This window comes from Musca vetustissima, unplaced genomic scaffold (assembly GCF_032173495.1).
Source record: "Musca vetustissima isolate MV318-11 ecotype Yass unplaced genomic scaffold, APGP_CSIRO_Mvet_v1 utg9242, whole genome shotgun sequence".
Lineage (NCBI taxonomy): Eukaryota > Metazoa > Arthropoda > Insecta > Diptera > Muscidae > Musca > Musca vetustissima.
The window spans coordinates 52,610-76,468 of record NW_026874165.1 but is presented as its reverse complement, the minus strand read 5'-3'; the positions used below and the strand labels follow the sequence as shown (position 1 = coordinate 76,468).

The following is a 23,859-nucleotide window of genomic DNA, read 5'->3' as shown; positions in this document are numbered from 1 at the left end:
AAAAAGTTTAACTAAACGTTGAAATAGCACAGCATGACGATGTTCTGTTCTACTATTACAAAGGAGATGACGAAATGAACACTTCATACACTTAGCCGCAAGTGCGGTTCTGTTATTCTTTTGTGTGTAAAGAGGCAAACTAAAACCCCCCACTTCAGTTTCAGCCAAGTCCAGGCTAAAGAATCTATAATTTTAATAACGATTATAATCATTAGTTAGATGATGATGATGTTGCTGCTGATAATTACAATGAGGCTTCTTAAGAAAATATGACGGCTTTTTTGTGTGGTTGGTTCCTCACTTGAGTATACTTGAAAAAATAGTAGTACGGAAATAGATCAGAAGTGATTGTTGTTCATTTCTTATATTTTCTGCCAAATCATCACTTCAATTACTTTTTCTTTTTCCCCCTAAGTTGTTTTTTCTTTGTTTGATTCTATTGTTTGGGCAGAATAATGTAAGCCATTCGACACAACTCCTCGTCTCGTTCGTGTAAAGTGTGAAAAATTCGAATTGATATTATTATGATTTTTTCTGTTACGAAGCGACCACCTCCATCGCCTTCTTCACAAAGCAAATATCATTAATTTCATAAAGATTTGCTTAAGTAATTGATGATTGGCAAAAAAATCGTAGAGAATAGACCGAACTCATCATCAGATGTAAAATGTTTATTGTATGGACAATATATATTAGCAGGATGTATGTGGTATGGTACAGTGGTTCAAAACAAAACAGAAATTTCTATTTAAAGCAAATTTGACACCCGACATTCTAGCCCAAATCCAGTACGATATGCAAGATAGGCGAGCTTTTTACAATTTCATCTCGATCGGATAAGTTTTGGATGTGTGGTGCATCATTTACCTGGAATCGAACGAAAATGTATATGACAGCTACATATATCTAATACCGATTATCACTGTTTTCAATAGGGTTCTTCCTAGGGCCAAGTAAATGAAACGTGCCGAATTTCACCTCATGCAGGTAATAAATGTGCCCTTTGTTAACAAAAATACATCGACAGACGGATGAATATACAGGCATAAATCGTCTAAGAAATTTTTTCTATGTATACCTTTAATAGTAACTAACTTATTTATATTTATTTTAATCTGCATGTTTTGATGCCAAGGTGGCGCGATCTCCTGTCATTCCTATTTAGAGTAATCCACATGTGGTGATGTCAATGTTGTTTATTAGAGATGTTTGAATGATTTTCATATGGAGGGAGACGTAAACCTCATTTTACAAATTTTCTAAAACCACTTTAAAATAATTTTTCCCTCCATGCTAACATTATAACCCGAAACCTGTATACATAAAGGGCATATACATTCAGGATATTTTTTCTCCTGGTACTCTTCTTGGCAGCATAGGTCTTCTACAAACCAACGCCATCTTACTCGATTCGTCTCCGCAATAATTGTTTTGTATTCTAATTACGTAGACGTCTGGTCTGCCATCACCTTACGTATGTGATGAGACTGCCATCTATTGTTGCCTAGAAACAACCCCTTGATTTATGCAGTGGTTGACTTCCTTGCTTATTTAGTGTTGATATATTCCTATGGGTGGCGCTAAAACTAAACTAGGAATATTCGGATGCATTTTTTTTACAAATATTCGAAAACCCCTATGAAATACTAGGCCTTCCACAAAACATCGCCATCTTATTCGGTTTGTCCTTGTGTTAGTTTCGTTAATCCCAGATTTTTTTATTCCTGCTAAGTAAATGATTGGCCTATCGTAACCTATCCAAGGAGATGATGCTGAATTATATACAGTGGTTGGGGTTCTTCCTTATTCAGTAAATCTTATTCCTCTGGCGCCATCTCCTGCAATTTCTATTTAGAGTTATGCCGATGTTGCTTAGTGGAAAAAAGAGGGTTAGAATCCATTTCGACGTATGTCTTATTTCACGAATATTCGAAAACCACTTTTAAATAGCATGTTATCCTCCACTGGCATTCGAATTCGGAACTCATATACATAAAGACGTAATACCCTAAACCACAGTGAGGCGTTTTTCTCTGTTACTTCTCTTGGGGAAATTTGGCTCCCTCAAAGCATCGATTCCTATGAATCATAATTTTTAATGCAGTTAAATTGTCAAGGTGATGGTAATGCCATCTGTCGTTGCCTATAAACGACGTCTCCTAGAAATGTGTGGAGTGGTTGAGTTCCTGGCAATTTTGTGTTGCAATTTTCCTCTAGGTAGCGCTAGTTTCTGTCATTTGTCTTCATGTCGAGTTTGCTTATTACAGACACAACGCATAACCTTTTACTTACACTTGTGCAGTGGTTGGGTGGCGCTACTCGCTGGAATTCTGGCGCTATATATAATGACGTAATACCCTACACCACAGTGAGGTGTTTTTCCCTTTTACTTCTATTGGGAAAATCTGGCTTCCACAAAGCATCGATTACTATGAATAATAATTTTTAATGCAGTTAAGAATTCAATAAATAAATGTGTGCAGTGGTTGAGTTCCTGGCTATTTTGTGTTGCAATTTTCCTCTAGGTGGCGCTGTATCCTGTGATTTTTGTTGATGTTGAGTTTGATTATTACAGAAATAGCGGGCTCGTAAATGTCAATTACCACAGTGGACATAGAGATAAGTGTGTCCATTCGTTTTTCTCAACAAATTAACGCTCAAATATCATTGTGTGTTGACTTCGATTATCGAATACCGATTTTTTTTTATTTATTTAAGTATTGCCAGCAAGTACGGTCGATGCTTTGCAATGAAAAAGAAAGCCAGGGGAAGAACCTACGCACCCACCATTATGTGATGCCTTTCGCCGTTGGGCTCATCAGGTATATTGGGCTAAGTGCATTTACAAAGGTCGTATGTTGATAACTTATATGCAGCTAATGTGAAGTTGCATCTGCAAATTAAATTTATATTTATCAAGGTCGACATATCTTCACTCTAAAACAGTTACTTTTCAAAACAGATTTTTTGTTGTTGCGGTGGATTATTAATACACATACCTAGAATTGTTCCCATGGTATGCACGTTTTATTTTTGCAATCTTTTTAAAAAAAAACATATATTTTACTTTTTTGTTACCACTGTCCAAATTGTGTTTGTCATAATCGAACCCAAACAATGTCAATACAATTATTATTATGACAATGCGGTTTTTATAAAATGTTATTACTCTCAACAGAAAAAAAACCAAAAGTCACTTTTATTTGTTATCCAGTTCAATTTCGAGCTGTCTATTGACCATACTCTGAAGCACCCAAACCACATATAAGCAAGCAATGATGAAGAATTGCGAACAGTGTGATATACGGAAGTCTGTCAATAACAAACTGTAATCGTGGAAATTTTTTTGTTAGGGTCTGAAATTAGTTAAAGGGATTATTTGTTCAACAAGATATCATACATTTATTTAAAAAAAGTGAGATTGTAATAATTAGCAATTAATATATTTTGAAAAAAAAACAAGTCAAGTTGACCCATATAAACAAGTTTGATATCTCCAAGGCAAAAATTATGGAGATGAACTGCAGTGGAAAAAAAATTCATTTGATGGTGTAATAAATTAATTAAAAATTCATAAATTTATCGAAATCATTTCAGAATTGTTTTTCAGTAGCCTCGGTAATGTTTAATTTTAACCTCATATATTCTGCAATAATTAAAATGAATCCTTCAAGCAGCTACTGAAGAATAATTTTTGAAAAATTATTTATTTCAATATGGAAAATATTTGTCATAAACATTAATTTTCATATCAATAAAATTAAGATTTTGTGAATTTTTGTCATCTCGCAAAGGGAACTAGTTCGTTCATTGAGTTCCACACTTCATTTTAAGTTCAATCGTCCATTGGAATACGTTAGTTTATTTGATCAAATCTGTATTCAATTCTCACTTCTCATCTTTTGGGAATATTCTTCTACTCGCCCAGCAAAGGGAACTAGGTCGTTCATTTAGTCCCATAGTTCATTTTATGTTCAATCGTTCATTGGTAAACGTCAGTTCATTTGATGAAATCTATATTCAATTCGCACTTCTTATCCTTGGCCATTAACCAGCGAAAGGGATCAATTTTTACATTTTGGAATTGATCATTCTTACAAGACAAAATGTTACTTGAGACGATGGAACCGTAGCTAGTAGAATTAAATGAACGAGAGTAAAAAATGAACAATTGGAGCAACAAAGACTAAATGCAAGAAATTGTTCGATCTAATGCCAATAGTTTTTTTATAAAATAGTTTTGTACAGTTTAGTGGAGGAACAAGGTCATTTATTAAGTTACACAGTTCATTTTATGTTCAATCTTGGTATCAAGGTATCAATTTTTATATTATGGAATTTATCGTTTTTAAAAGATAAAATGTTGCCTGAAACGATGGAACCGTAGCTAGTAGAGCTAGTGGAACAATGATATGAGCATTTGATGAAATTACACAAAAGTATTTTTTCTTTTGTAAACTGTACCAATCGTTCATTGGTACACGTCAGTTCATTTCATGAAATTTCTATTCAATTCAATACTCCTCCTTGGTCATTAAAAGGCACAAGGTATCAATTTTAATATTATAGAATTTATCATTCTATAAGACGAAAAACTACTTGAATCGACGGAACCATAGCCAGTGGAACTAAATGAACGAGAATATCTATTTGAACTATTAAAACAACAAGAACTACGGCAAAGAGAGCAAAAATGAACGACTGGAGCAAAAGGAAGACGATATACGAAATAACCGAACTTAGTACCGATCGTTCATTGTGCCGAATAGTTTTGTAGATTTTAGTGAACTGTACGTAAGGATTCTTTTTTATGGAATCAGATCAAAGTTGTTGTTAAATCGACATTTTTAGATTTTTTTATTAAGTAAATATAGTTGTAGTTTCTTTATATAGTTCCTTTGATCTATTTAATTCCGACTCCACAATGGTTCCTTTGAAGGCGATTTTAATTAATTTATATTTAGTTTATGTTTATATATTTTTAATAACGTGACAGCATCTGAAAAACTAACGAGAATGAATGAGGAATATGGGAATTAAGGGAAGACATCAGTGAAATGAACATGTTTGAGAAGTACACCGATTAGATGTTAAATCGCTTCTGCTATACTGTCATAGAAATCTAAGGGGATCTTATTCTGTGCACTTATCACTAGAACTACTTGCTTGTCCTTTGCTGAGTGTATTATCAGTTGGACTTTGCCTTTATTAATGATGCCCACAACAGCATTATCACTTACGCGCACTTATCTATGGAAATATATTTATGTCAGGCACTTAAATATTTTATGACCCTTCACCACACTGTGGTACAGAGACCCATGGTTCCTTATGATCCCTTTCTGAGTCGATTTATGCATGTCCGTCCGTCTGTTCGTCCATGTATTTTTGTGAACAAAGTACAGGTCGCATTTATGATCCGTTTTGGATGAAATTTGGTACAGGTCAGTTATTTGGCCCAAGGACGAACCCTATTGAAATTGGGAAAAATCAATTCAGATTTATATATAGCTCCCATATATAGTTTCGCCCGATTTTAGGTAAATGGTGCACCAAAGTCCATTAATATCATTTGATTTGCACGAATTTTGGCATAGCTTATTGAATTAAGTCTACAATGACGTGTGCTAAGTTTCGTGAAAATCGGTTCAGATTTAGATACACCTCCCATATATAGTTTCGCCCGATTTTAAGTAAATGGTCTACCAAAGTCCCTATATATCCTTCGATTTGCACGAAATTTTGTAGAGCCTATTGAATTAGGTCTAGAATGATGTGTGATAAGTTTCGTGAAAATCGGTTCATATATAGATATAGCTTCCATACATAGTTTCGGCCGATTTTAGGTAAATGGTGCAACAAAGTCTCATTCGATTTGCACGAATTTAGGCAAAGCATATTGAATTAAGTCTAGAATGATGTGTACACCTCCTATATATATTTTCGTCTGATTTTAAGTAAATTGTACACTAACGATCCACAGCTAGGCCGATTGACACAACGTACTGAAATTAATATATAATACCAAAAAATCAATAGGTGTCTGATTGAGATTAAATTTTGAACAGTGCAGCGTACTGAATAGCGTGTGTCATGATTTCTTTAAATCGATTTACACAAATCGATCTCACTGTGCGCAAACGACTCTAAACTTGCCTAAATTTAAATAAATTTTGGATAGGTTCCAGAAAGACATACAAATCACATATTTATGTTCGTTCAATTTCATGTCAAAATTCCTTCAAAAAGGCGACGTCTTTTGGGATAATATGTAGAATATACCCAAAGTGGTGAAGGGTGTCATATAGTCGTCCCAGTCCGACTTTACCACTTTCCTTACTGGTTTTATGAAGAGAAAGAGAGCAAATATAGGAACAAAACAAAAAAAAAAGTATGAACTAAAGATCTGGACCAAGTTCCGATCGTTCCTTTATCGGAATAGTTCCTATGAACTAGCTCGTTCCGGAACCAACCAACTCTACATTTCAGTCATAAAATGCCCATCACTTTATGATGAGTATTAGAGTCGAGTTCATTTGAGTCAATAACATTATTTTATTGAAAATTAATCGATGATAATCAAAATATGCTAATATTTAATATATTTATATAAGAACAAGTTTTAGAATTTAACAACCAAAAATTAATTTCACTAACTTCATATCGTAGTCTTTATTAATTATTTGTAATGGATTATGTCTTGATTTTTATAACCAAAAATTAAATCAAAGCCGTAAAAAATTAAGTATAACAAACAAATACGTGCAATAAAAAGTTTGTTAAACACGAATTACCTCGAAAAATGAATCATAAAACGGAAAAACCACACGAAAATCCTTGTACTTTATTTCTTATGTCTTTTAACCTTTGTTGCCAACCAGCCAAGAATTCTAGTAGCTGGCAAAAAGAAGTCCTAGCTCACAACGCTCCATTTTCTTGGGTATTAAAAAGAAACTAACTTGATTAGTCACATGCTATCATTGTATTCACTGGGTGATTATATTGTAAGCGATTAAGCGATTCAAGTTCCCCCTACTCCATACCGCAAAATTAACAATGTTCCGACTAGCACTAAAAGAACTAAATTGTAATGCCCGTCTACCCTGCGTTGTGTTTGTGTGGAAAAACCAATAAAGCAGTAGGAAGACATTCTATTCTTTATTCGAGTTTCCTTTTTAAACGATGTCATGACACGAAATGGTAGCTACTCAATGGCACTTCTCTCTCTGCTTATATGGAGGAATGCCTCTGTGTTCGAGTAGGAATCTTCAGTATTGAAGAACACTTTAACTGTTTTTTATTAAGTCTATTGGGATTGGTTGAGGCTCTTCGCCGGCGCGCCGTTAATATGATTGTAGTAAATTTTTATTGACAGCAAAAACACGAAAAAAATACAGCAAGAAGTGGTTTGAGTAACCAATAAAATCTGATGTCAGATGAAGATAGATATGGAGTTCTACACTAAATGGTATCAGCCGCACACAAAAGTTTATAACTAATTTTCAGGAGAAAATCTTAATATCGAGAAGATAACACGATTGGGAACTAGTCCTGTCGAAAATAAACCGATTTCGATATTTTCTAAAGACAATAAATTTGTTGTTCATAATACATTGAAAAGGTACTGAAATTGTCAGTACCTGGTAAAACCAGTCGTCAGTATGTTGGAAAAATACCCTGATCAGAATTTTTGAAGATGAAGTTATCTGGGGTACAAAAGGGAAAAATAGCTAGAATGAACCGAAGGAACAAAATTGAAGAGCACGCCAATGTTCAGAAGGATAAATCTTACGGTACCTCCATTTCCTTCTACGTGGCGAAGAGGATTAGGTCTCTGGAAGAGCAAACGAACGCCAAAACCGCTAAAAAATATCTTCCCGTAGATTGGCACGGAAATCCAACGGCTATCTGGGATTCACGAAAGAGGAAGAAAGCGGCAACAGATGATAAGGAGACGCCAACTTGGAAGTACTTGATACGAGGACTGTTCATAATACTTCGAACACGAGCTGTCAGCGCTCTGCCAGTCGTCAGCATGTTCAAAATACTCTGATCAGAATTTTTGAAGATGAAGTTATCTGGGTCACAAAAGCGAAAAATAGCTACAATAAATCGAAGGAACAAAATTGAACCGCAGACAATGCTCAGAAGGATGAACCTGATGGTAGCTCCAATTCGCCGAAAGTGACGAAGAGGATTAGGTCTCTAGATGAGCAGACGACGCCAACACCGCAAAAAAGAAAAAAAGAGCTTCCCGTCGACTGATAGCAGAGGAGATTGGCACGGAAATCGATCAAATGTAGATGGCGATGCCGGCTCTAATATCAAGATGACCGGCACTGCATCCGAATCTTCCGTGAACTCCGGTTACACCAAAATTACTAACAAAAATTCACGAAAGAGGAAGAAAGCGGCAACAGATTGAACGGAGACGTCATCTTATGCAAAGGCTTCCAGGTGGCGCGAAAGAGACGGTTTCTGCTCTGCAGTGATCAATGGAAACAGCGCGTGACAGACAGTGTCCCAATAAATGAGATAGTCAAACTTATGCTGATGATTAAATAGGACGTCTTCAATTACAAAAGGTAACGGGTTTCTCAGAGGTTGGACAGTTAGATAACGATTGAACGCATGCTCGTTGTCTTTGGTCTAAAAAAACAGGATAATGCTGGTGAAGAAATGGGAACTCTTTCACAGGGAGTATACCCCTGCAGTGATCGATAAAAACAGCGCGTGACAGACATTGTCCCAATAAATGAGATAGTCAAACTTATGCTGATGATTTAATAGGACGTCCTCAATTACAAAAGGGAACGTGTTTCTCAGAGGTTGGACAGTCAGATGACGATTGAACGCATGCTCGTAGTCTTTGGTCTAAAAAACAGGATAATGCTGGTGAAGAAATAAGAACTCTTTCACAGGGAGGATACCCATAAGGAGGTAAAGTATGCGACCAACAATAAGATCATGGAGAACCTGCTGCAAGGCGGACCCAATTGACCTGGGGATTATCTAATGCTAGAGTTTGATTCATGAAAGAGCATAGAAGCCCTGAGAAAACTAGGGGCTGGCATTGTCCCAATAAATGAGAGTATCAAACTTAAACTGATGATGACAGGACGTCCTCATTACAAAAGGCAACGGTCATCAGAGGTTGGCGCAGCGAGTTCACTACAGAACATGTTTGAAGCCTTTGGTATAAAAAACAGGACACTGCTGGTAAAGAAATGGGTATTCATCCACAGGGAGGATGACCATAAAGAGGTAAAGTATGCGACCAACAATAAGATCATGGAGAACATGCTGCAAGGCGGACCTAATTGAACTGGGGGTTATCTAATGCTAGAGTTTGAGTCACAAATGAGCATAGAAGCGCGGAGAAAACTAGTGGCATACATTGTCCTAATAAATGAGGCAATAAAATTTAAGCTGTTGAAGAAACAGGACGTCCTCAATTACAAAAGGTTTGACAGCGAGATCACGACTGAACGCATGCTCGAAGTCTTTAGTGTACAAAACAGGGCTCTACTGGGAGGAGAAGGATGATGGAACTCTACTTGTGGTAGGCCAAGATAGTTCTTCAATGGCAAGTTTAGATCAGGACTAAAGACAAGGCGTACTACGTGTCCAACGCAGTCTTCTTCAATATTGGTAAGGCAATGATTTGGGAAGAGGAGTTCAAAAAGGGTAGCGAAAAATAAGCACCTAGCAACAAGAGTATGGGAGATTAGATGAGAAGATAACCGATTCCCAAGAGGGCGGTTTATTGGAGGGCAAATGGAAGTCTTCCGCAGGGAACAAGATAGTTCTTTAATGGCGAATCTGATCAAGATTGGTAAGGCAAGGATTGAAGAAGAGGAGGCCAAAAGGAGTAGCGAGAAGGAAACACCTGTCAACAAAAGTTAGGGAGCCGATGAGAAGATTCCAAGAGGACCATTTATTGAAGGATAATTGATAAAAGTTATCAAGATAAGCTTCCATCGGAGTGAGACGACAACACTGACTCTAATAGAAACCAGTAAGGAAAGTAGTAAAGTCGGACGGGGCCGACTATATGATACCCTTCACCACTTTGGGTATATTCAACAGATGAATCATAACAGACGTCGCATTTTTGATGTTCAAGAAACTTAACACACATCATTGTAGACTTTATTCAGTACGCTGTACCAAATTTCGTGGAAATCGCAAGGTATATAGGGACTTTGGTACACCATTTTCCTTAAATCGGAGGAAAATATATATGGGAGCTATATCTAAATCGGAACCGATTTTCACGAAACTTAACACACCATTCTAGACTTTATTCAGTACGCTATACCAAATTTCGTGCAAATCGAAAGATATTTAGGGACTTTGGTGCACCATTTACCTTAAATCGGACGAAAATATAAATGGGAGCTATATCTAAATCTAAACCGATTTTTATGAAACTTAGCACACATCATTCTAGGCTTAATTAAGTACGCTGTGCCAATTTTCGTGCAAATCGAAAGATATATAGGGACTTTGGTGCACCATTTACCTTAAATCGGACGAAAATATATATTGGAGAAATATCTAAATCTTAACCGATTTTCAGGAAACTTAACAGACGCCATTCTAGACCCAATTCATTCTGCTGTGCCAAATTTCGTGCAAATCGAAAGATATGTAGGGACTTTTTTACACCATTTTCCTTAAATCGGACGAAAATATATATGGGAGCTATATATAAATCTAAACCGATTTTTATGAAACTTAGCACACATCATTCTAAGCTTAGTTAAGTACGCTGTGCCAAATTTCGTGCAAATCGAAAGATATATAAGGACTTTGGTGCACCATTTACATTAAATCGGACGAAAATATATATATGGGAGCTATATCTAAATCTGAACCGATTTTTCCGAATTTCAATAGGGTTCGTCCTTGGGCCAAATAAGTGACGTATGCCAAATTTCATCCAATTCGGATAATAAATGCGACCTGTACTTTGTTTACAATTTAACATGGACAGACAGACGGACGGACATGCATAAATCGAATAAAAAAGTGATTCTATGCATATTCTCAAAAGGAATCATGTGTCTATCTCGTTTCCTTTTGCCTGTTACAAACTTATGCACAAAGACATAATACCATGTACCACAGTGTGATGAAGGGTATAAAAAATAATCAAAGTTAATATACACATCGGATTAATAATGGAACATTGGACTGTTAAAAACAAGTCGTCTAGATAAAACCACATAAACTACCAACTATTTTACGCAAAAACAGATTCCCGATCAAGAACCCCTTAAATTTTTGTAATATGTTAACAAAAATTTAAGATTTCTGTAAGAAGAAATGCATCAGAAGCCCCTGGTATACCAATACTTTACCTTGATAGATAAATCAACATGATAATAGTCCAAAATAGGAGTCCCCACCAAACTACATGGCAACATTAACCAGGCTCCCGGGTTCAAATCCCAGCGAAGAAGGAAAAGTTCGATCAAAGTTATTTTTCAATATCTGTAAGAAGATAGATGTTAGAAGACATGATGATAGACCAAAATAGGAGTCGCCACCAAGAAAATAAAGTGGCAACGATAGATGGCTGCCCCATCACCTGAAATAAAAATTCAAGTAGATGTTGTTTCTAGGCAACAATAGATGGCGGCAACCTTGCGCAGTATACAGAATAGCATTCCTCTAATTAGCCAGAATAAGAAAATATTCCATATAATATTGTCCCATCACTTACCGTCGTTAATATGCCAGTGCTCAAAGAATAAATGAAGCAATACTTATCCTAAAAATGAAAAACACTACTAAACATCCATCTAATGGAGTATCACCTATTGAAATATCTACACAACTATTTCCTCTAGCTCTGAACCTATATACACGGATATTGTGGCATACAACAATAAGTGCCGCTCATTCAATTGACTCGAACATCATCTTTAACAAAAAAAAAAAAATCATAACGACAAACGATAGTGCACGACAAACGATAGTGCTCTTTTAATGTGTCTGCGGAATTCCATCGAAGAAAAAAAAAATGTCATGCAACTGCCATAAGGGTAATCATTGATGCCAGAGTCATCGATGCCATTTTTCCCCCGTTCTTCTTTCTTGTATTAAGACTTCTTAACATGTTGTCTTTGCCACTTTTATTCTGGTGGCAATGCAAAAGGTGATCTAACGTTATGTGTGTTGTTCGCTTTTGCTTTGCAAACCACCACGTGATTGACACACCTCCTACACAATTGAAATGCCACCTATACTATGGCTTTCGGATTGCAATAGATGGTTGGAAAAAGATTAACAACAATCACCGCCACCGTACAGCACCACCAACAACAACATGCAGCAAAAAATCAGCAAATGCAAAAAAAAAACGTTAAAACACGACAAAAGATCAAAGTGGTAATAGCAGCTAGCAGAATAGTGAAGGAGGATTTAACGTTTTTTAACTTCATTTCAATGGCATGGAAGGTAATTGCAAAGGTTGTGCTGGCAGACAATGTTCTTAATGGTAAGGGTTAATGGAGACGAAGGTGATTCAAAAATAAAGAAAATATTAATAGAAAATGGCTTTTATTGGTAGAATAGTGACAGCCTATAGACCGATGATTCCTGGTTAGAATCCCCGGGAAATAGCAAATATTCTTCAAATTATATCCATCTGAAGCACCTTTAAATTCTAATAACCGACCTCTGAATCATCATCAATATGTAGGGATAACACCAAATAGGAATGACGCCACTCAGAGAAAAAATGCAACACTAAATCAAGCAAGGACCACAACCACAGCTGACAATCTAGGCAACGGTAGATGCCAGGTGCAATCTCTAAGGTCAGACTACAGCAGACTAATCATAATCATGTAAGTAATTGGATGAGGATTTCTAAAAATCCTTGCATTTTAGGTATAAAATGGCCATGACGACCAAAAAAACTGCAAAAGGTTACACTAAAGAAGCTAGGACAACAAAATTTCAATTAGACGTTTTTACTAGTCGACGATAGATGACAGTCTCATTGCTAAAAACATAGTACAGCAGGCCGATTATCTCGGCATATATCCCGCTCTTTAACAATTGTTGTAAATATTTGGATTATGATTTTTATTCTTATATTCAATACGGGTTATTTCGTTGACTTTCAAACAGAAAACCATTCATAGTTTAGCAAACGTTCGATCACTGATTATAAAGAAAATTAAAAATCCTCAATTGCCATATATGGAATTTTTATTCCGCCCTACATTACCAACAACACCTCAACGATCGAAATGTGGTAGGTCGATGGTTTTATCATCTTCCTCATTCTGCGGTGCGGCTTTTCAAAGATTTCACCCTTCCGACGGCCTAATAATGCTGTGTAATAAATAGTGTTTGTACTTCTATTTTCAAGTTATTCAATGGAGAAGTGTCAGCCTTCAAAATGTCGGAATGCCAAAATACAGGCACTTTGTTGGGAAAATGCGCCTGGAACCTTTAAACTACCGAAAATTGGACGAGATCTAATAGCCTCAAAATACCGAAATTAACATCACCAAGCAGCGAAAGAAACGTTGAAACAAAATTTTTTGAAAAAAAAAAAACAGCCGAGGAAGCATCTAGCCAGAATAACATGAGAAAGCTAAACCGAACAATAGACAGTCTCACAAATATAAGATTTACCAGGAGCCAAGCAATTAAAGATCGTTATGGCAGTCTTCTAACAATTATGAACAAACTCATAGATGGAGAGAACATTTCCAAGAAATCAGGAACATCAGAAACAACTCAAAATAATCACATCTACCGGCTGACGACAGAACCGCAAGTGAGTTACTTCGACTTCTCATAATTTCAGCTTGGGAGGAAGAGAAACTGCCTCCCACATTGGAAGAAAGGCAATGTTGTGAAATTACCTAAATAGGGATATCATTTGTATTTTGTTATTGCGAAATAGTCAGACGTAATGCCAGTTCGTTTTTTTTCTTATAAAACCCAATTATTTATTAGTCAGGAACGTGACGACACATAGCTGTGGGAAAAGTGTGATCTTGTTTACAAACGCCTTGATAACCACGCAAAATGCCAAAATTCTCATGCAGTTCATATTGTTGCTTAGCTAAGTACTCCGATTTGTTACAGGAAGCATTTGGGCATAAAGGTTTTTTTTTTTTTTTTTTTTTTTTTGTAAAGAAGCTATAAATAGCTTCTGGGGAGAATATCTCAATTGATTAGGCTCACTGGCTAGATCCGAAACTATCGTCTTCCCTGCAACCATAATACAGAAATAAATAAATGTCAAGTAGAAAACACTCTGAGAGATAAACAACCTGACTTCAGACCAAATAGAAGCTGTGTGTGTATAGAATCGCGCACCCCCCTGTAACACCTGTTCATCAATTTCAAGAAAGCTTTCGATACCATCAGACGAACTTCCATATGGGAGGCATCGAGTAAAAAGGGAGTAACCCCAGAAAACAATACGAATAATAAGATCGATGTACGAAAATGCAGAACTCTCAGTTCTTTACAACGGGACCATAAGCCAACCGTTTCGCACCAAAGCAGGAATAAAACAAGGATGTCCTCTGTCACCCTTACTATTCACAATTTTACTGGATGATATAATGAAAAAAATCTGCTCTCAGAGACGAAGCATAAAATGGATTCTCTCATGACAGCTGGAAGATTTAGACCATGCAGATATTATCTGCCTTCTCTTTCACAAGTTATCCATCATGCAGTCCAAAGTAGAAGATCTGGAAAGACTGTCTCGAAATGTTGGACTTGAGTTTAATATCAACAAAGCTAAGGACATAAAAATTAACAACGCCAGTACGGAAAACATGTGGTCTGTGAGTGGAATGAAATCTCCCTCGCATTAAATTGTTAATGTAGGTCCTCTTAAGTTCGCATGTCATTAGAAAACACTTCCCAGTAAAACACACCCACACACAATTTTTAATAAATAAAATCCCTACATCCCTAGTTAAGTTCTTAACCAAACATTTTCTTGATATTACGTTTTAATTTAGATAATGGATTAGAACATTTATCATCATATGCATATATATTTTATGTATGTACACATGTATGATTTGTGAATAATTTCAAGAATACTACTTCTACCCTAGATTGTGGATTTATCTCGATATTGTCTTAAGATTTCTAAACAACCATATCACGTGCTATGGTGCAATGAGACGAACGACACATATTGTTTTTAGTCGTTCAAGGATATAAGTAAGTGTATGCGTGTGTTTGTGTGTGCGAAGAAAGTCTCAATGAAATCAATTCAATCGATGATGACAATCCAATAAGAAAATGGATTGTTGTATTCATATGGATAGATGTGTAATATCGGTTAGGGGTAAAAACAACAAGGGTTTCTATAACAAAGATTTCATTTTTTTTTCATCTTCGTCTTACAATTCCTCAGATTATTGTTGCATTGAAGCGAGACACGTGGTCTTACTTAAGAGACATTTAATACGGGGTAGAATGCTCTACGGTAAAAAAATAAAAAAAAATTGTAATAACACAATAACTTCAATACCTAAGGCTCTTCTAATGATGTGGTTGTGTGAGTGTGTTAGATTTTCATAATTGTTATTTAATATTTTTTTCTTAAATGTAATATTTCTTTAAAGTTTCTTTTGTCTACAAATTTTGACATGGAAGATGTCAGAAATATTGAACAAAAAAAAATATTTTCAAAAAGCCATACACCTCATCTCCAATATTTGACACACAAGATCTTCATATGAATATTCAATTCCATTGTTTCCGTACATTCTATTTTTCAATACCGAACTAAGTTTCTCTAAGTTTTCTATTATATTTTTTGCAAAGCAAACTTCTATGACTTCTTTTTGACTACCAAAAAAAATAATAATCCAAGCGAACCAGTCAAACTCAACATCAATTGACACTTGAATTGACAGTCTAATGGAGTTTGACAAACGGCAACCCAATATTCTGCAGCCCAATATAGCTGCAACATATGATTGTTGAGTCTGTCGTTGCCGTCGTTGAAACGCCTCTCAACATCAACAGCAACCATCAGCCATTATTGCAAATAGCTTAAGTTGTAGCTCTCGAAACACAAATTTGTTCAATTCTTTGTTGTCGTCGTTTGCCTTTGAATAAAACATAATTGTAAGATTTTGGAAAAATGATATGAAGAACAGCAACCACAACATAACGTCATGGCGGTATTTTGAATATCCGCTAAGATATACCTAGGTAAACATAAGATGTTGGGCAAAATGTTGATGGTTGGACAGTGGGTAAAATAATTATTTATTTTTTCAAAGGGTCATACGGCTTGTACGTGTTTTTTTAAATATGGAGTATTTTGTTGTAAAAAAATCTAAGAGAGAAGGCGTAGGCGTAGACTAGAAATATTGTATAGCAGGCGTAGATTTGTTTTTAATATTTTAAAAAAGGTAAACAAGGCGTAGTTTTTTATAAAGCAAGTGGTGAAGAAGGCGATGATTTTTTTATAAAAAAAATCGGACGAAACTACATATGGGAGCTATATCTAAATCTGAACCGATTTTCTTCAATCCAAAAAATTTCAAATTCAATAGGGTTCGTCCATGAGTCATATAAGTGAACTGTGCCAAATTTCGATTTACGCATGTCCGTAAATCGATTCTATGCATATTCTCAAAAGGAATTATGGGTCTATCTCGATTCCTTTTGCCTGTCACAAAAATATGCACAAAGGCATAATACCCTGTACCACAGTGTTGTGTAGGTTATAAATATGGTAGCCATTGAATCCAGAATTTTTTTTATAAAAATATATTTTTTTATCTTCAAATAGTTTCTATAAAAACCAGTAAGGAAAGTAGTAAAGTCGGAAGGGGCCGACTATATAATACCCTTCACTTTGGGTATATTCAACAGATGAATCCTAACAGACATTGAAGGACCATAAACATGTCATTCTGCATCCTACACTAAATTGTTCATTTGGTCAGATATAGAGTTGCTGTATATATATATATATATATATATAACGTTAAGCGATTTCAATGAGACTTGTCTGAACCGATTTTCACGACACCAAACACATTACGCTATACCAAATTTCGTGCAAATCGAAAGATATATAGGGACTTTGGTACACCATATACATCAAATCGGACGAAATTATATGGGAGCTATATCTAAATCTGGACCGATTTTCAGGAAACTTAACACACATCATTCTTGACCTAATTCATTATGCTATGCCAAATTTCGTGCAAATCGAAATATATATGGGGACTTTGGTACACCATTTTCATTAAAACGGACGAAAATATATATGGGAGCTATATCTAAATCTGGACCGATTTTCAGGAAACTTAGCACACATCATTCTGGACCTAATTAAGTACTCTATGCCAAATTTCGTGCAAATCGAAAGATATATAGGGACTTTGGTACACCATTTACAATAAATCGGACGAAAATATATATGGGAGCTATATCTAAATGTGGACCGATTTTCAGGAAACTTAATACACATCTTTCTAGACCTAATTCAGTACGCTGTGCCAAATTTCGTGCAAATCAAAATATATATGGGGACTTTGGTACACCATTTTCATTAAATCGGACGAAAATATATATAGGAGCTATATCTAAATCTGGACCGATTTTCAGGAAACTTAACACACATCTTTCTAGACCTAATTCAGTACTCTATGCCAAATTTCGTGCAAATCTAAAGATATATAGGCACTTTGGTGCACCAATTACCTTAAATCGGACGAAACTATATATGGGAGCTATATCTAAATCTGAACCGATATTCTCGAAAATTGGCACACATTATTCTGGAACTAATTCAGTACGCTATGTCATATTTCGTGCAAATCGAAACATATATAGGGACTTTGCTGCCCCATTTACATTAAATCGGACGAAAATATATATGGGAGCTATATATAAATCTGAACCGATTTTTCCCAATTTCAATAGGGTTCGTCCTTGGGCCAAATAAGTGAGCTGTGCCAAATTGCATCCCAATCGGATAATAAATGCGACCTGTACTTTGTTTACAATTTAACATGGACGGACAGACGGACGGACGGATATGCATAAATCGACTTAGAAAGTGATTCTATGCATATTCTCAAAAGGAATCATGTGTCTATCTCGTTTCCTTTTGCCTGTTACAAACTTATGCACAACGACATAATAGCCTATACCACAGTGTGGTGAAGGGTATAAATATGGCAGTCCCAGGATCAGAGGGAGAAAAAACAAAAAAATAACAGTGATTGATGTCTACGACGTTTTGCTGTGATTATTTTGAAAGCAAATTAGCTGTCGTAACACGATTTTCCTTTCGAAATGGAGGTTAGTGATTTTGGGAAATGGTTTTCTTTAGAAAAAAGGTACTTTGTACAGCAACATTGTTCTCTAAAGGAAGAATAGCGGTCTGGAATACTGTAATATGTTTTCCTATATACGAATTAGTATCCCTAGTTCCTGCTATTTTTTAAATAAGAAATATTAATATTTTTATTATACGATTTTTTAATTAAACGTCTTGACGTCCTGAAATTTTTTCTATCAAAAAATAGCAGTTCTACCAAATATTTATCGAAAAATAGGTTGGTCCTGCCGAATTATTTCCTATTGGCAAAAAGTGTTTTGTCCGCAACATGTAGTCCAAGGTATTGTAGCTTTATGCGGCCCTAGGAGCTTGTAACCCCGAGAAAATTTGTCATAGTCCCACCTTTTAGTATACCAATCGTCATATATATCGCATAGCTGATTCGATCTAGATATGTGTGTCCGTACATCTGTCCATTACAATTTGTTTGTACAGTACAGGCCACAGTTATGGAGCAATCTTTACGAAATTTTTTACACGTAGGTTCGTTTCCCTACTGTTTTTGGTTATAATCGGTTAATATTTATGTGATCAATTGGAGCAAATTCTTTATTCTTTTCTGTTCACTCTAGAGGCCATTATTATGGCACGAGCATAACGAAATTTAACAAGGAGAAAAGGACCTAATCAAGGAACATACATGATAATTGGTCAATATTTAGGGGACCAAATGGTGTGTGAGAATAGTGACAAAATTTTCATATATTGGTAATATGTGCCCCGGAAAATGTCGGATAGTTGAATTTTAATTTCAAACGCGAAATTTTGTCAGACTCGGTACCACTGTCTTGCGGCTGATCAAAATCTTTATTATTATTACAGATTTGAATTTCAATATTCCATGTCTTTCGATGCCAAAAAAAAACCTATCTGTCTATCCGATGACGTTCACAACGTCATTTTCATCTTCATCATCGCCGTCATCATCGACAAAGACATAAACATGATATGTACTTAAAGATCTGCTCCAAACGATTTTTATAAATAAAGTGATACCAAATTATTATTTTGGCTATATTGTCATGGCTTAAGTATCAACTACCTCAGTTGCTTGATTTTGTTTCTGATAGCCATCAATAAAATTGTATGTCGGTTGGTTTCAATATTTTTTTTATGAATAATGCCAAAAAAATCGCCACGATTTTGACGATATGACAAACAGTGTTAATAATAGTCATAATAGCAAAAAAAAATGGCAACAACAAAAATCCGATCACAATAACAATAAAAATAATATGGATACGGAAGCCAATAAAATGAACAAACAATATAAATAAATATAATAGATATATAAAGTAAAAAAATACAATGGACTTCATTGTTTAGTAAATAATATGTAAGTGTGTGTGTTTTCACAAAGTGGAACAGGAAAAACTAGAGTGAATGGTGTTTCATGATTATGAGATTCAAAGATGATGACAGCTAGATAGCTAGACATAATTGCTATGTTAATTGAAATTGAAGCACTTCCCCAAACAAATATAAAAAAGTTACAAAAAATATTCCAAAGAGGGTTTGAAATGTAGATATCTATGCCTTTCCAAAAAAATTAAAATTTATAAAATTAATCGTAAATTTTTGAAAAAACCCAGTACGTTTATGCTAAAAAATGTCGAACATTCCAATGTATATGACAGATGGTGCCAGACAACTTGGCAATGCCAAAAATATACATAGTGGCCCTCGTATATTGAAATCCTCATTAATATGAAAATTTAATTCAAAGCTACATAGGGTAGGGTATCACAAAATTACATACCACGCGGTAAACACCTCTCTCGCTTGAATTTTAAATTTTCAATAACCACAAATGATTTCCTTTTGCTGGCAGGCTGGACTGGCCTGCCTACCTCACCTGACCTGACAGTAGCCGCAACAAATCATGTTTAGCCATTATTAAATTCGCTTAAAATCAATTTAAAATAATTTCGACTTCTTCGCCCCAAAAATGCCACATGAAATTTAAAATAGTCTGAAATTATTTTAAGCCGTTACGTTCGATGGCTGACTGGCTAGCTGGCAAGGCAGACAGCCAGCCAACGACCAAAAGCTGTCCACCAACTAAAACCGAAAATATCATTAAAACGAACAGCGTGATCAAAATAACCAAAACCAATGACTTGAAGGCAAAAACTACAACAACACACAAGCCAACAACACCAACACAAAAAAAAACAAAAAAAAATTGAAAAAGAAAATTGCAACTGGACATCAAAGCCGATTTGCGGGTAGGCAGTTGAACTTTCTTCACCCAAAAAACACAATTGGGGTGTAATTCCTTAAAGGCTGCAGTGTTTCCTTCCCTTCTCTCTCTCTCTCCCTCTGCCTTAACTTAGTTTGGTAGGTGTTAGATTGAAACTTACCTGTCAACGTCACATTGACATGCATCAGACCAATGTGGGTACCAATACGCGCCGGCAATTTCTCACGCGAAAATGCTTTATATGGCGCTATAATTGTCGTATGGGCAACATGCCATGCTGAACCAAGTCTTGTGACTGTTGGTGTTTTTTTTTTTTTTTTGTGGTCGGCGACGTCATCGTCATCATCGAAAGGATAACATGAAAGGAAAAAGGAATAAAAAACGAAAATGAAAGGAATTATTATTAAAGTTCGGTAGGTAGGTATGTATTGTAATAAATTCATAATAATTCTGTTAATATTCAATTGTATGATATTATGTAAAATAAGATGAATAATTTTCAGGATAACAACAAATATAATTATAGTAGAAGACTATAAAACTTAGAAGAAAATGAAATATCAACTCCAATGAATAGATACTTATTTAGAAAACTTTATATTTATTTTCGAATATTTTTAAACTGTACCACAAAATTTAAAAAAAAAAAATCTCTTGTGAGTTTATGAGGAAAGCGTCAATCGGCGAAACGCTTCTCGATGATTTCAATGCTATGTTATCCATCTATCAAAATCACGTAATATTTACCAAAAAATAGGTATTTGGTATTAAAAATTAAATATATCTGTTTAAGGTTTTATTAGCACTTTCCAATTGAAGTGGCTGCAACTTTTGAATATAGGTCCAATTCTAGTAGCATTTTCCCAAAGAAAGTAGCTCCAATTTAGCAGTGAATAAAATACTCTAAACGGAAAACCAACTAGGAGAGTAAAATATTATTTTTCGAAAAAAAATTTTCATTATCAGTCCATGTTTCGACATAGCTTTCATATTACGGTCTTCGCCATTTTTTAAGGTTCATGTAATTGTAATTGAAATTGTTCAACCAATAACATTTTCATAAAGCGATATGTTCATATACATAACTTCCATATGACGAAGATTCTAATCACATTTTCCTAACGAAATAGCTTTAATTTGCCAGATGATAAAATACCTCATCGCAAGATAATTTCAATATAAGATTTTAAGGTTTTTGGGCGTTCTCAATTATAGAGTTATAAAATATGTCCCTCGATCGAACACATTTCACTTCTCCGGTTAATTATCTAAGTAGATGATTTTTCTGCTCTAGACTGCCTATGTTAAGGGGCTCCCATCTATCGTTGGCTGGAAACAACACCTGGTAGAATTTTTTGCAGTGGTTGCTATTGCTATTGTACCATACTCAAATATTGATTTCTTATATGATAAATTGTAGTACACGAGTGGCTAAAAACCCCGCCCGAAGGTTTTTATTTCAGCTAAGTAGCTGATGAATCTGCTTTAGCATGCCCTGGCACCTAGTAGCAGCACTTCCGTGAATTTGTATGTGGTGATTGGCGTTGCTATAGCTTAGGTTGGCGTCTATCGTTGTATGCAAATAACGCCTTCTTGAAGTTTTGCTGTGGATGGGGTCGTTCCTTAGTGTTTCCTTTTTCCTCTGGGTTCTCCCTCCATTCATATTTGTTATTATTATCATGTTTTGATGCCTCTTTTCACAAATATTCGAAACCCAGTTGAACGAAGATAAATATTAATAATTTTCAGGAAGTAGGAAATACGTAATATATGTATTATCAAAATATTTTAATATTATTAGAAGAGTGTATATAAAAAGATTGTCACTATATGTCCATATTTTAATATAGCTTACATATAATGAAAGCGCCATTTTTTTTTAAATTTCCATTCACATTAACCAAAGTTGTTCTCATAAAATATGTAGTATCCGGGAATTTTTAATAAAAGTCCAACCAGATTTTTACAAAAGTTCTCTTGTGCTCATCATTTTTTCTCATCTTTCTCCTTTTGAGGGGGTTAGGATTTACACAATGTATTACCATTTTAGTTATTTTGCCCTACTGTTAGTTGCGTTACTCATTTACTTAGTTTCGTTCCAGTTAGGTATATGATTGGCCTTTTATAGCCTGTCCTAAGTGGTGACACTGACATCTATTGTTTCTTTGAAAAAAAAAAAAACACTTCACTGAAAATTTGTGCAGTGATTGTGGTCCTTGCATTAAACATTAAATAATGTTGCCATATTATACTGAATATAATTTCATTATTTTAATTTTAGCTAAGTATGTGATTGGTCTGCTGTAAACTATCTTAATTGGTCCTGCCATCTATCGTTGTCTAGAAACGACATATTCTTGAATGGGCAGTGGTTGCATTCCTTGTTTGTTTGGTGTGGCATTTTTCCTCTGTGTGATGCCGACATGGGTTATTAGAATGCCTGGGTGCTTTACATACATTCCATCTAGAGATTGATATAATAGTTATATTTATTTATTTCATTGTTGTTATTGCTTCTAAGTAGATGAAATAACAGATTATTTAGTGTTGCCTTTTTCCTCTGGGTGGTATTCTGATTTTGAATTTGTGTAGTGATTGGGGTTGCTGTAAATCATCTGATGGATTTCGGACCCGAGAACTTTCAGTTTTTAGGAAATACATCCGTACCCTAACAATACAATAACCAACTAATATTATTACAACCAACTAATAACTTGGCATCAGCTTCAACATATGAGCATTATTTAATATAGGTATGGTGGGATATAGTGCCACCACGAGGAAAGTGACAACACTAAATAAACAAGGACAACAACCATCGCAAAAAGTCAAGAAGGCATTGTTGTTTTTCTTATAAAAATAATAACATAAATAAATAAATGAATGTCGATATTTCAACATAGACTCACTACTCCACTTTAAGCACTTTGAAAATTGAAGTCGCACTTTCCAGTAGAATCGGCTCTCGGGATAGCTGGGGACATAATAAATTCTGACACAAAATGTTCAATATAGACCAGTCAGCTTCGAAAGCCCCCATATAAAGGCGTCTTTTTAGGTACACAGAGGGTTCATGTGGCTTGTCCAAACTATTTGATTTGCTATTTTAGAGTTTTAAAATATAAAAAATTGCAGCAATAAAAAACCTGTGTTGGGAAAGGAAGGAGCAACCAGATGGAGGGGACCTTCGGAATTAATCTAGGCTTGGCAAAGATAATAGGTTGTGCAAGGTATTATAATTATTGAATATGTTGACCCTTTTTGGGGAAGGTACCAGAAGGAA

At 35.2% G+C, this 23,859-nt stretch overlaps 1 protein-coding gene across 1 annotated transcript in view; it reads right to left on the bottom strand.

The window, feature by feature from the left end:
- The window catches only part of LOC133331241 (dual oxidase maturation factor 1), an 87,054-nt gene that overhangs the window by 25,719 nt on the left and 37,476 nt on the right, over positions 1-23,859 (bottom strand). The window contains exon 4 of the mRNA XM_061539645.1: positions 20,737-20,871. Coding sequence (XP_061395629.1) covers positions 20,737-20,871 — 135 coding nt within the window. The remainder of the gene's footprint in view (positions 1-20,736; positions 20,872-23,859) is intronic.